The following is a 14,925-nucleotide window of genomic DNA, read 5'->3' as shown; positions in this document are numbered from 1 at the left end:
TGAGGACATTATAATATCCACAGTCCTTCATCACAGACACAGTCCTCTCTGATGAGGACATTATAATATCCACAGTCCTTCATCACAGACACAGTCCTCTCTGATGAGGACATTATAATATCCACAGTCCTTCATCACAGACACAGTCCTCTCTGATGAGGACATTATAATATCCACAGTCCTTCATCACAGACACAGTCCTCTCTGATGAGGACAATATAATATCCACAGTCCTTCATCACAGACACAGTCCTCTCTGATGAGGACAATATAATATCCACAGTCCTTCATCACAGACACAGTCCTCTCTGATGAGGACATTATAATATCCACAGTCCTTCATCACAGACACAGTCCTTCATCACAGACACAGTCCTCTCTGATGAGGACATTATAATATCCACAGTCCTTCATCACAGACACAGTCCTTCATCACAGACACAGTCCTCTCTGATGAGGACATTATAATATCCACAGTCCTCTCTGATGAGGACATTATAATATCCACAGTCCTTCATCACAGACACAGTCCTCTCTGATGAGGACATTATAATACCCACAGTCCTCTCTGATGAGGTCATCATCACAAAGCCACTTCACCTCAGCTCTACTCTGCCTCAGCACATTTAGTTTATAATCGTCCAATAATCTGATAGAACAAAACAAAGTAGACATTTTTTGCTCCAAGATCCTCTTTACATCCGTTTTCAAATAAAAAGCACCATTGTTCTGCAGTGAAGATTACATTTCACAGCAGCTGTACCAAGGAATAGCACCTAATAACTTATTATGTTAACATCTCATATTTTGATAGATGCCATTTCTCTCCCCCCTCTTCTCTCCCTTCCCCTCTTCCTCCCCTCCCCTCCTTTCCTCTCCTTATTTTCTCTCCCCTCCCTCCTCTCCTTATTTTCTCCCCCCCTCTCTCCTCTCCTTCTTCTCTCCCCCCCTCTCTCCTCTCCTTCTTCTCTCCCCCCTCTCCCTCCCCTCTCCTCTCCTCTCCTTCTTCTCTCCCCCTCTCTCCTCTCCTTCTTCTCTCCCCCCCTCTCTCCTCTCCTTCTTCTCTCCCCCCTCTCCCCTCTCCCCTCCCCTCCCCTCCTCTCTTCTCTCCCCCCTCTCTCCTCTCTCCCCCTCTCCCCTCCCCTCCCCTCCTCTCTTCTCTCCCCCCTCTCTCCCTCCTCCTTCTTCTCTCCCCCTCTCCCATCCCCTCCCCTCCCCTCCTCTCCTCCTCTGACAGAACACATTATTCCGTGTATCACTCCCTTGTTTCTGGTACAGGTGAAAACAAGACAAACCTGCACTAATTTCTAGTTCTAGTTCAGTTGTTTAAGGAATGTCAAGAGAATTACAGGCATAGTCTGTCAGGTAAACAAATGTTTCCACACCGCGGTCCAACCTCTCACTTTAACTCTTAACAGTCTTAAAACAGCCACTTTCCATCCTCACATTTATTTGACCAAAACCTCATCTCAGATACTATGATCTTAGCTTATAAAAAAAAAAAAACTTTCTCACAGCTATTTAATGTCACTATATCAATCAGATAAGGTAGAGAAGCAGAGCCTAAATATCTTCAGACTGTCTGATATGAGTTAGTTATCGTCATGTGTTCATCGTGGCCAGCCACCCATTCTGTTGTTCTACACTATCACGCCCAGGTTATCAGTCTCTGCTTGGGCCAGATTGTGTGAACGACAGCCACCTGCTCCATCAGAGCACACAGTCCTGAGACTAAACACCTAAAAGCATTGTTCCCTTCATGATGACCACTTTCATGTTTTTGTCTCGTTTATATTTATAATAAAAGCTGCTACAGAGCTACTAAACAATGACGCGATGAATTAATAACGCTGAGTAAACCCCTCTGTCTAAAACAAACCACACTGTTGAGTACAGTGACTGGTACTGTTCGGCTTCCCCGGTTGTTTCTCTCTCTCTCAGAGACACATCTCTCCATTTTAAAAACACAAACAAACCAAAAACAGTAAGAAGAGAGATCCTAGATGAGACAACGAACTAGCTGTCGTTTACAGTTCCTTCAACTGACTAGTTTTGGCAACACTGTCCTCTGTTGGATGTTCCCGTTGGCGTCCGTCATGTGCGCCAGGTTAGTCCTTATCTTGGCGGTGGAGCCCGAGGTGGGAGGTAATTTGGAGATGGACGTGATAGCGCCAGAGCCCCCGTCGGTGATCCGCTTCACCGTTGTTTTGTCCCCCGTGGGAGGTTTGGGCAAGCGCCTCCTGAGCCAGGGGTGTCTGAGGGCCTGGCTGGGGGACATGCGCACGGCAGGGTCCCACTCCAGACACTGCTTGATGAAGTCCAGGAACAGGGGGTCGTCGCAGCCCTTCAAGGCCGTCACCCACTCCTTGCTCCCCGGGGGTCCCCTCAGTTTGCCCCGGCGGGAGCGCCCCCCGTTCAGCACCACCGAGCCGTCCGGCAGGGTCGTCACCGCGCAGTACCGGGGGTAACCCTTGGAGCTCACAAAGTTTTTGGCTCTCTTGGAAGAGTCCAGCAGTTTCTGCGAGGGCATGCCCAGCAGCTCGATGACACATGCCAGTTGGTCCCCTTCATCTTCGCCCGGCAGGAGAGGGTACCCAGTGAGCAACTCCGCTAAGATGCAGCCCAGGCTCCACATGTCAATAGGCATCCCATAGCGCGACCCCAGGATGACCTCGGGAGCTCTGTAAAAACGAGACTGGATGTAGGTGTAAACCCGCTGGTGCTCGTAGCAGCTGGAGCCAAAGTCGATGACCTTGATCCCGCTGCGTCCCTGCTGCTTCAGGAGAATGTTCTCTGGCTTCAGGTCACAGTGGATGATACGGTTCTTGTGCAGCGAGTCCAGACACTGCAGGATAGAGTGGGCGAACTTCCTGACGAGCGGCAAGCTGAAGCCCTGGAACTTGTTCTTCTTGATGAGCTCGTAGAGGTTCATGCTGAGGAGTTCAAAGGTCATGCAGATGTGGTTACGGAATGTGAAGTTCTCCAGCATGTGGATCACGTTCATGGTGGAGTCTTTGTCCTGCTTCCTCAGGTGCTCCAGGATCCGGATCTCTTCGGCCGCCTGGCGGTGGAACCTCTTCTCATTCCTCACCATCTTCAGCGCCACGTGGCAGTGGGCCTTGTGGTCGTAGGCCTTCACCACCTGACCGAAACTGCCCTTGCCAATCACCTTGAGGACCTCGTAGCGGTAGGAGACGTGGTCGTGGGGCACCTGGATGTAGGAGCCCTGATCGTCGTCGTAGCCTCCGTTGTTGGACCCCCCGATCACCCCCGGCCTCTTCTTGGCGTTGGGTCCAGCGAAATACACCTCTGGGTAACTGAAGATCTCATGGTGCTCGAAGGCCGTAAGCTTGGGCATGAACTGCTTCATGGCCTGCTCCGGGGTCAGGGTGGCCGGCTGGGGCTTGCTGTCGGTGGACTTGAGGGAGGCTGAGCTGCCCTGCCGACACTGGGCCGTGGTAGTGGTGACGTCGGGCTGCTGTCGGTCAGGCAGCGGTAGACCTGCCCGGCCCACAGAGGTCAACCCATTGGGCTGTGCAGTCAACACTGTCCGTTTGTTGCTGTTCTCCTCAAACAGCTGTTGAACGTGGATCTGTTGGTGGTTCCCCACGTGCATGTGGTCACTCATGGTGTGTTTATTGCCTCCAACCTGGAAGAGAACAGAGAGACAGAACAAGACCTTAGAATCAGCAGCATCAACAGGAAAAGACCCAACTGAAAACAACGGACAGAAACAGTTGATATGCCCTTTGAACCCTGCACCCAAATACTTTGAGGAACTAGTGAGTCGAGCACGCCAATTCTGGATTCTAAAAGATACAGGACATTTCATGGGGTTTAAAACGGTACATTATTTGAATGAATCTCCAACCAACACAAAGGTGTGTTTCTAGATATAAACTACCACTGACAGGAACACCTGGTCTAGGTTTTAGATGTGTTTCTAGATAGATTCCAACTACCACTGACAGGAACACCTGGTTTTAGATGTGTTTCTAGATAGATTCCAACTACCACTGACAGGAACACCTGGTTTTAGATGTGTTTCTAGATAGATTCCAACTACCACTGACAGGAACACCTGGTTTTAGATGTGTTTCTAGATAGATTCCAACTACCACTGACAGGAACACCTGGTTTTAGATGTGTTTCTAGATATAATCCAACTACCACTGACAGGAACACCTGGTTTTAGATGTGTTTCTAGATATAATCCAACTACCACTGACAGGAACACCTGGTTTTAGATGTGTTTCTAGATATAATCCAACTACCACTGACAGGAACACCTGGTTTTAGATGTGTTTCTAGATATAATCCAACTACCACTGACAGGAACACCTGGTTTTAGATGTGTTTCTAGATATAATCCAACTACCACTGACAGGAACACCTGGTTTTAGATGTGTTTCTAGATATAATCCAACTACCACTGACAGGAACACCTGGTTTTAGATGTGTTTCTAGATATAATCCAGCTACCACTGACAGGAACACCTGGTTTTAGATGTGTTTCTAGATATAATCCAGCTACCACTGACAGGAACACCTGGTTTTAGATGTGTTTCTAGATATAATCCAACTACCACTGACAGGAACACCTGGTTTTAGATGTGTTTCTAGATATAATCCAACTACCACTGACAGGAACACCTGGTTTTAGATGTGTTTCTAGATATAATCCAACTACCACTGACAGGAACACCTGGTTTTAGATGTGTTTCTAGATATAATCCAGCTACCACTGACAGGAACACCTGGTTTTTAGATGTGTTTCTAGATATAATCCAGCTACCACTGACAGGAACACCTGGTCTAGGTTTTAGATGTGTTTCTAGATATAATCCAACTACCACTGACAGGAACACCTGGTTTTAGATGTGTTTCTAGATATAATCCAACTACCACTGACAGGAACACCTGGTTTTAGATGTGTTTCTAGATATAATCCAGCTACCACTGACAGGAACACCTGGTCTAGGTTTTAGATGTGTTTCTAGATATAATCCAACTACCACTGACAGGAACACCTGGTTTTAGATGTGTTTCTAGATATAATCCAACTACCACTGACAGGAACACCTGGTTTTAGATGTGTTTCTAGATATAATCCAGCTAGATGTGTTTCTAGATATAATCTAGCTACCACTGACAGGAACACCTGGTCTAGATGTTTTAGATATAATCCAGCTACCACTGACAGGAACACCTGGTTTTAGATGTGTTTCTAGATATAATCCAACTACCACTGATGGTTTTAGTGTGTTTCTAGATATAATCCAGCTACCACTGACAGGAACACCTGGTTTTAGATGTGTTTCTAGATATAATCCAACTACCACTGACAGGAACACCTGGTTTTAGATGTGTTTCTAGATATAATCCAGCTACCACTGACAGGAACACCTGGTTTTAGATGTGTTTCTAGATATAATCCAACTACCACTGACAGGAACACCTGGTCTTAGATGGTCTATGTACCACTGACAGGAACACCTGGTTTTAGATTGTTTCAAGATCTAATCCAGCTGGTCACCTGGTTTTAGATTGTTTCAAGATCTTGACAGGAACACCTGGTTTATGTGTTTCTAGATTAATCTACCACTGACAGGAACTTTTTAGCTGGTTTCTAGATATAATCCAGCTACCACTGACAGGAACACCTGGTTTTAGATGTGTTTAGATATAATCCAGCTACCACTGAGCTTGTCAGGAACACCTGGTTTTAGATGGTCTAGATATAATAGCTACCACTGACAGGAACTGGTTTTAGATGTGTTTCTAGATATAATAGCTTGACAAGATCTTTTTAGATGTGTTTCTAGATATAATTAGCACCTGGTTTGTCTAGGTCTTAGCTGGTTTCTATGTGGTTTTAGATGTGTTTCTATATAACTACCACTGCTTGACAGGAACACCTGATTTTAGCTGGTTTCTAGATGTATTACCACTGACAGGAACACCTGTCTAGGTTTTAGATGTGTTTCTAGATATAATCCAACTACCACTGACAGGAACACCTGGTTTTTTAGATGGTTTCTAGATATTCCAACTACCACTGACAGGAACACCTGGTTTTAGATGTGTTTCTAGATATTCCAACTTGACAGGAACACCTGGTTTTAGATGTGTTTCTAGATATAATCCAACTACCACTGACAGGAACACCTGGTTTTAGATGTGTTTCTAGATATAATCCAACTACCACTGACAGGAACACCTGGTCTAGGTTTTAGATGTGTTTCTAGATATAATCCAACTACCACTGACAGGAACACCTGGTCTAGGTTTTAGATGTGTTTCTAGATCTTAGCTGGTCTATGTATTAGCTTGTCAAGATCTTAGTTGGTCTATGTATTAGCTTGTCAAGATCTTAGCTGGTCTATGTATTAGCTTGTCTAGGTCTTAGCTGGTCTATGTATTAGCTTGTCAAGATCTTAGCTGGTCTATGTATTAGCTTGTCTAGGTCTTAGCTGGTCTATGTATTAGCTTGTCAAGATCTTAGCTGGTCTAGGTATTAGCTTGTCTAGGTCTTAGCTGGTCTAGGTATTAGCTTGTCTAGGTCTTAGCTTGTCTTAGCTTGTCTAGGTCTTAGCTGGTCTATGTCTTATGTATTAGCTTTTCAAGATCTTAGCTGGTCTAGGTCTTAGCTTGTGTAGGTCTTAGCTGGTCTAGGTCTTAGCTGGTCTAGGTCTTAGCTGGTCTAGGTCTTAGCTTGTCTTAGCTTGTCTAGGTCTTAGCTTGTCTAGGTCTAAGCTTGTCTAGGTCTTAGCTTGTCTAGGTCTTAGCTTGTCTAGGTCTTAGCTGGTCTAGGTCTTAGCTTGTGTAGGTCTTAGCTTGTCTAGGTCTTAGCTGGTCTAGGTCTTAGCTTGTGTAGGTCTTAGCTTGTCTAGGTCTTAGCTTGTCTAGGTTTTAGCTTGTCTAGGTCTTAACTTATGTAGGTCTTAGCTTGTCTAGGTCTTAGCTTGTGTAGGTCTTAGCTTGTCTAGGTCTTAGCTGGTCTAGGTCTTAGCTGGTCTAGGTCTTAGGTTTTATGAAGACGTTACAGCATCTACATGACAGTGGTGTTGTATCTATAGCAGACTAAAGCTTTATCTAGCTCGCCGTACTGATCTGCAGGATAAGGCTCTTAGCAGGGAGTAGTGTGTGTGTGTGTGTGTGTGTGTGTGTGTGTGTGTGTGTGTGTGTGTGTGTGTGTGTGTGTGTGTGTGTGTGTGTGTGTGTGTGTGTGTGTGTGTGTGTGTGTGTGTGAAGGATCTTAGCAGGGAGTAGTGTGTGTGTGTGTCTGGTTCTAAAGAACGCAATCACACGCGTTCCTTAGATTACACAACCAGGAACCAGGAAGCTGTAGGGAGAGTTGTGTTACTATACTAGTCCAGCTGATTAAGGAACCAGGAAGCTGTAGGGAGAGTTGTGTTACTATACTAGTCCAGCTGATTAAGGAACCAGGAAGCTGTAGGGAGAGTTGTGTTACTATACTAGTCCAGCTGATTAAGGAACCAGGAAGCTGTAGGGAGAGTTGTGTTACTATACTAGTCCAGCTGATTAAGGAACCAGGAAGCTGTAGGGAGAGTTGTGTTACTATACTAGTCCAGCTGATTAAGGAACCAGGAAGCTGTAGGGAGAGTTGTGTTACTATACTAGTCCAGCTGATTAAGGAACCAGGAAGCTGTAGGGAGAGTTGTGTTACTATACTAGTCCAGCTGATTAAGGAACCAGGAAGCTGTAGGGAGAGTTGTGTTACTATACTAGTCCAGCTGATTAAGGAACCAGGAAGCTGTAGGGAGAGTTGTGTTACTATACTAGTCCAGCTGATTAAGGAACCAGCTGATTAAGGAACCAGGAAGCTGTAGGGAGAGTTGTGTTACTATACTAGTCCAGCTGATTAAGGAACCAGGAAGCTGTAGGGAGAGTTGTTACTATACTAGTCCAGCTGATTAAGGAACCAGGAAGCTGTAGGGAGAGTTGTTACTATACTAGTCCAGCTGATTAAGGAACCAGGAAGCTGTAGGGAGAGTTGTGTTACTATACTAGTCCAGCTGATTAAGGAACCAGGAAGCTGTAGGGAGAGTTGTGTTACTATACTAGTCCAGCTGATTAAGGAACCAGGAAGCTGTAGGGAGAGTTGTTACTATACTAGTCCAGCTGATTAAGGAACCAGGAAGCTGTAGGGAGAGTTGTGTTACTATACTAGTCCAGCTGATTAAGGAACCAGGAAGCTGTAGGGAGAGTTGTGTTACTATACTAGTCCAGCTGATTAAGGAACCAGGAAGCTGTAGGGAGAGTTGTTACTATACTAGTCCAGCTGATTAAGGAACCAGGAAGCTGTAGGGAGAGTTGTGTTACTATACTAGTCCAGCTGATTAAGGAACCAGGAAGCTGTAGGGAGAGTTGTGTTACTATACTAGTCCAGCTGATTAAGGAACCAGGAAGCTGTAGGGAGAGTTGTGTTACTATACTAGTCCAGCTGATTAAGGAACCAGGAAGCTGTAGGGAGAGTTGTGTTACTACTATACTAGTCCAGCTGATTAAGGAACCAGGAAGCTGTAGGGAGAGTTGTGTTACTATACTAGTCCAGCTGATTAAGGAACCAGGAAGCTGTAGGGAGAGTTGTGTTACTATACTAGTCCAGCTGATTAAGGAACCAGGAAGCTGTAGGGAGAGTTGTTTACTATACTAGTCCAGCTGATTAAGGAACCAGGAAGGAAGCTGTAGGGAGAGTGTAGTCCAGCTGATTAAGGGAGAGTTGTGCTGATTAAGAACAGAGCCTATCAAGTGTGTGTGTGTATACTAGTCCAGCTGATTAAGGAACCAGGTGTGTGTGAGTGTTGTGTTACTATACTAGTGCTGATTAAGTGTGTGAAGCTGTGTGGAGTGTTGTGTTACTGTGCGTGTGTGTGAGAGTGTGTGTGTGTGTGTGATTAAGGAACCAGTGTGTGTGTGTGTGTGTGTGTGTGTGGAACCAGGAAGCTGTAGTGCGTGTGTGCGTGCTAGTGCAGCTGATTAAGCGTGAAGTGTGTGTGTGTGTGAGCTGCAGGAGGATTGAAATAGGACACAATGGTGAACTATCTGTATTTCCAGACTCAACAGGATTCAAGAGATCAGCTGCCATGGAGACGAGGCTCTTAGGTAGTGATCACCTCCTCAGTTAGAAGTACTGCCTGCTGCTCGCTGCCAGGACCAATACCCTCCCTTACTCTGCATAACATAACTGACCAGCCCTATACCCTCCCTTACTCTGCATAACATAACTGACCAGCCCTATACCCTCCCTTACTCTGCATAACATAACTGACCAGCCCTATACCCTCCCTTACTCTGCATAACATAACTGACCAGCCCTATACCCTCCCTTACTCTGCATAACACAACTGACCAGCCCTGATACCCTCCCTTACTCTGCATAACATAACTGACCAGCCCTATACCCTCCCTTACTCTGCATAACATAACTGACCAGCCCTATACCCTCCCTTACTCTGCATAACATAACTGACCAGCCCAATACCCTCCCTTACTCTGCATGACATAACTGACCAGCCCTATACCCTCCCTTACTCTGCATAACATAACTGACCAGCCCTATACCCTCCCTGACCAGCCCTATACCCTCCCTTACTCTGCATAACATAACTGACCAGCCCTATACCCTCCCTTACTCTGCATAACATAACTGACCAGCCCTATACCCTCCCTTACTCTGCATAACATAACTGACCAGCCCTATACCCTCCCTTACTCTGCATAACATAACTGACCAGCCCTATACCCTCCCTTACTCTGCATAACATAACTGACCAGCCCTATACCCTCCCTTACTCTGCATAACATAACTGACCAGCCCAGCCAAATACCCTCCCTTACTCTGCATAACATAACTGACCAGCCCAATAACCTCCCTTACTCTGCATAACATAACTGACCAGCCCTATACCCTCCCTTACTCTGCATAACATAACTGACCAGCCCTATACCCTCCCTTACTCTGCATAACACAACTGACCAACCCTATACCCTCCCTTACTCTGCATAACATAACTGACCAGCCCTATACCCTCCCTTACTCTGCATAACACAACTGACCAGCCCTATACCCTCCCTTACTCTCCATAACACAACTGACCAGCCCTATACCCTCCCTTACTCTGCATAACATAACTGACCAGCCCTATACCCTCCCTTACTCTGCATAACATAACTGACCAGCCCGGCCCTATACCCTCCCTTACTCTGCATAACATAACTGACCAGCCCTATACCCTCCCTTACTCTGCATAACATAACTGACCAGCCCTATACCCTCCCTTACTCTGCATAACATAACTGACCAGCCCTATACCCTCCCTTACTCTGCATAACATAACTGACCAGCCCAATACCCTCCCTTACTCTGCATAACATAACTGACCAGCCCTATACCCTCCCTTACTCTGCATAACATAACTGACCAGCCCTATACCCTCCCTTACTCTGCATAACAACTGACCAGCCCAACCTGACCATAACTGACCAGCCCTATACCCTCCCTTACTCTGCATAACATAACTGACCAGCCCTATACCCTCCCTTACTCTGCATAACATAACTGACCAGCCCTATACCCTCCCTTACTCTGCATAACATAACTGACCAGCCCTATACCCTCCCTTACTCTGCATAACATAACTGACCAGCCCTATACCCTCCCTTACTCTGCATAACATAACTGACCAGCCCTATACCCTCCCTTACTCTGCATAACATAACTGACCAGCCCTATACCCTCCCTTACTCTGCATAACACAACTGACCAGCCCAGCCCTATACCCTCCCTTACTCTGCATAACATAACTGACCAGCCCTATACCCTCCCTTACTCTGCATAACACAACTGACCAGCCCAGCCCTATACCCTCCCTTACTCTGCATAACATAACTGACCAGCCCAGCCCTATACCCTCCCTTACTCTGCATAACATAACTGACCAGCCCAGCCCTATACCCTCCCTTACTCTGCATAACATAACTGACCAGCCCAGCCCTATACCCTCCCTTACTCTGCATAACATAACTGACCAGCCCTATACCCTCCCTTACTCTGCATAACATAACTGACCAGCCCTATACCCTCCCTTACTCTGCATAACATAACTGACCAGCCCTATACCCTCCCTTACTCTGCATAACATAACTGACCAGCCCTATACCCTCCCTTACTCTGCATAACATAACTGACCAGCCCTATACCCTCCCTTACTCTGCATAACATAACTGACCAGCCCTATACCCTCCCTTACTCTGCATAACATAACTGACCAGCCCTATACCCTCCCTTACTCTGCATAACATAACTGACCAGCCCTATACCCTCCCTTACTCTGCATAACATAACTGACCAGCCCTATACCCTCCCTTACTCTGCATAACATAACTGACCAGCCCTATACCCTCCCTTACTCTGCATAACATAACTGACCAGCCCTATACCCTCCCTTACTCTGCATAACATAACTGACCAGCCCAGCCCTATACCCTCCCTTACTCTGCATAACATAATTGACCAGCCCAGCCCTCCCTCATCTGCATAACATAACCCCAGCCCTATCCCTTACTCTGCATAACATAACTGACCAGCCCTATACCCTCCCTTACTCTGCATAACATAACTGACCAGCCCAGCCCTATACCCTCCCTTACTCTGCATAACATAACTGACCAGCCCTATACCCTCCCTTACTCTGCATAACACAACTGACCAGCCCTATACCCTCCCTTACTCTGCATAACATAACTGACCAGCCCTATACCCTCCCTTACTCTGCATAACACAACTGACCAGCCCAATACCCTCCCTTACTCTGCATAACATAACTGACCAGCCCTATACCCTCCCTTACTCTGCATAACATAACTGACCAGCCCTATACCCTCCCTTACTCTGCATAACATAACTGACCAGCCCAGCCCTATACCCGGGCTGATGCATATCTGATGACCTCATAGACCGTAATACAACCCTGCCTCATCCAACTGGTCTGTTTTGCTCTCCCCCTCTCTCTCCCTCTCTCTCTCTCCCTTCTCCCTCCTCTCTCTCTCCCTCTCTCTCCCTCTCTCTCCCCTCTCTCTCTCTCTCCCTTCTCCCTCCTCTCTCTCTCCTTCTCTTTCCTCTCTCTCTCTCCCCTTTTCTTTCCTCTCTCTCTCTCCCCTTTTCCTCTCTCCTCTCTACCCCTCCCTCTCCTCTATCTTTCTCCCCCTCTCTCTCCCTTCTCCCTCCTCTCTCTCTCCCCCTCTCTCTCTCTCTCTCCCTTCTCCCTCCTCTCTCTCCCTCCTCTCTCTCCCCTTCTCCTCTCCTCTCTACCCCCTCCCTCTCCTCTATCTTCCTCCCTCTCTCTGTCTCTCTGCATTGTGTCAATGACATACTGCATTATGTGTTTGAATAATGACATGTTCTATGTTCCATAAGGAAGAGGGCCTCCGTCTCTCCCCCGGCCGAGCCGGTGAATCTGTCAGCAGCCAAGTGGGAGATAATAGACAACGTGGTCAGCTCACTACCAGGTCAGACTAGTCACTAGACTCACTATCAGGTCAGACTAGTCACTAGACTCACTATCAGGTCAGACTAGTCACTAGACTCACTACCAGGTCAGACTAGTCACTAGAAACTCACTACCAGGTCAGACTAGTCACTAGACTCACTATCAGGTCAGACTAGTCACTAGACTCACTACCAGGTCAGACTAGTCACTAGAAACTCACTACCAGGTCAGACTAGTCACTAGACTCACTACCAGGTCAGACTAGTCACTAGACTCACTACCAGGTCAGACTAGTCACTACCAGGTCAGACTAGTCACTAGACTCACTATCAGGTCAGACTAGTCACTAGACTCACTATCAGGTCAGACTAGTCACTAGACTCACTACAGGTCAGACTAGTCACTAGACTCACTATCAGGTCAGACTAGTCACTAGACTCACTACCAGGTCAGACTAGTCACTAGACTCACTATCAGGTCAGACTAGTCACTAGAAACTCACTACCAGGTCAGACTAGTCACTAGAAACTCACTACCAGGTCAGACTAGTCACTAGACTCACTATCAGGTCAGACTAGTCACTAGAAACTCACTACCAGGTCAGACTAGTCACTAGACTCACTATCAGGTCAGACTAGTCACTAGAAACTCACTACCAGGTCAGACTAGTCACTAGACTCACTATCAGGTCAGACTAGTCACTAGACACTCACTACCAGGTCAGACTAGTCACTAGACTCACTATCAGGTCAGACTAGTCACTAGAAACTCACTACCAGGTCAGACTAGTCACTAGACTCAGGTCAGACTAGTCACTAGACTCACTACCAGGTCAGACTAGTCACTAGACTCACTACCAGGTCAGACTAGTCACTAGAAACTCACTACCAGGTCAGACTAGTCACTAGACTCACTATCAGGTCAGACTAGTCACTAGAAACTCACTACCAGGTCAGACTAGTCACTACCAGGTCAGACTAGTCACTAGACTCACTACCAGGTAAGACTAGTCACTAGAAACTCACTACCAGGTCAGACTAGTCACTAGAAACTCACTACCAGGTCAGACTAGTCACTAGACTCACTACCAGGTCAGACTAGTCACTAGACTAACTACCAGGTCAGACTAGTCACTATAAACTTCCCAGTAAATCCATAGAGAATGACATGTACAATATGCCCCTGCATTCAGAATGCGTAGAGAGAAGTTTTAGGTTGTTTTTGGGGGGAAATGTTATTTCATGCTAACTTCAATACTCTGTGTATATCTAGCTCCTTCTTTCCTATAAATATTTAGCGTGAACGCTATTAGTGTACTTCCTGTGTTCCTGAGCTGCCTCCCCACCAGACCCTTCCCTAGGAGATGAGGTGATTACCTCCTCGTTCGGCAGACATCTTGTTTTCTCTGCAACATCCTGTTGCTTCGTTCAGGCAGGGGATTGTCTGTTCCCCCTGTCCTACTGCTTCCACACACCGCACACACACACACACACACACACACACACACACACACACACACACACACACACACACACACACACACACACACACACACACACACACACACACACACACACACACACTGAATTTGCATGGTTAGAGTCCTTCTTCTCTCCCTCCACAACCCATTACTGTCCTGTCTGTAGACTAGAGTCTGTCTCCACAAACCATTACTGTCCAGTCTGTAGACTAGAGTCTGTCTCCACAACCCATTACTGTCCTGTCTGTAGACTAGAGTCTGTCTCCACAAACCATTACTGTCCAGTCTGTAGACTAGAGTCTGTCTCCACAAACCATTACTGTCCAGTCTGTAGACTAGAGTCTGTCTCCACAAACCATCACTGTCCTGTCTGTAGACTAGAGTCTGTCTCCACAAACCATTACTGTCCTGTCTGTAGACTAGACAACCCATTACTGTCCTGTCTGTAGACTAGACAAACCATCACTGTCCAGTCTGTATACTAGACAACCCATTACTGTCCTGTCTGTAGACTAGACAAACCATCACTGTCCTGTCTGTAGACTAGAGTCTGTCTCCACAAACCATCACTGTCCTGTCTGTAGACTAGACAAACCATTACTGTCCTGTCTGTAGACTAGACAAACCATCACTGACCTGTCTGTAGACTAGACAACCCATTACTGTCCTGTCTGTAGACTAGACAAACCATCACTGTCCTGTCTGTAGACTAGACAACCCATTACTGTCCTGTCTGTAGACTAGACAAACCATCACTGTCCAGTCTGTATACTAGACAACCCATTACTGTCCTGTCTGTAGACTAGACAAACCATCACTGTCCTGTCTGTAGACTAGAGTCTGTCTCCACAAACCATCACTGTCCTGTCTGTAGACTAGACAAACCATTACTGTCCTGTCTGTAGACTAGAGTCTGTCTCCACAAACCAT

General features: G+C 46.6%; 1 protein-coding gene and 1 long non-coding RNA gene across 3 annotated transcripts in view; one reads left to right on the top strand and one right to left on the bottom strand.

Annotated features, from left to right (window-relative positions):
• Positions 1 to 1,228: 1,228 nt before the first annotated feature.
• dyrk2 (dual-specificity tyrosine-(Y)-phosphorylation regulated kinase 2) overlaps positions 1,229 to 14,925 on the bottom strand; it is a 28,973-nt gene continuing 15,276 nt past the window's right edge. Inside the window, exon 3 of the mRNA XM_052515258.1 lies at positions 1,229 to 3,649. Coding sequence (XP_052371218.1) covers positions 2,039 to 3,649 — 1,611 coding nt within the window. The 3' untranslated portion in view covers positions 1,229 to 2,038. The remainder of the gene's footprint in view (positions 3,650 to 14,925) is intronic.
• Positions 12,344 to 13,766, top strand: LOC127928170 (uncharacterized). Of its 2 annotated transcripts, none has more exons than XR_008130779.1 (3): positions 12,344 to 12,621; positions 12,964 to 13,203; positions 13,376 to 13,766. It is a non-coding gene; the product is annotated as an uncharacterized LOC127928170 (long non-coding RNA). The 2 variants fall into 2 exon arrangements; XR_008130778.1 differs by lacking the exon at positions 12,344 to 12,621 and adding an exon at positions 12,833 to 12,877 and having other exon boundaries at positions 12,935 to 13,203; positions 13,376 to 13,758.

This window comes from Oncorhynchus keta, unplaced genomic scaffold, assembly GCF_023373465.1.
Source record: "Oncorhynchus keta strain PuntledgeMale-10-30-2019 unplaced genomic scaffold, Oket_V2 Un_scaffold_2232_pilon_pilon, whole genome shotgun sequence".
In the NCBI taxonomy this organism is placed as follows: domain Eukaryota; kingdom Metazoa; phylum Chordata; class Actinopteri; order Salmoniformes; family Salmonidae; genus Oncorhynchus; species Oncorhynchus keta.
Note: the sequence above shows the minus strand (reverse complement) of the source record. Positions and strands in the feature narration are given on the sequence as shown.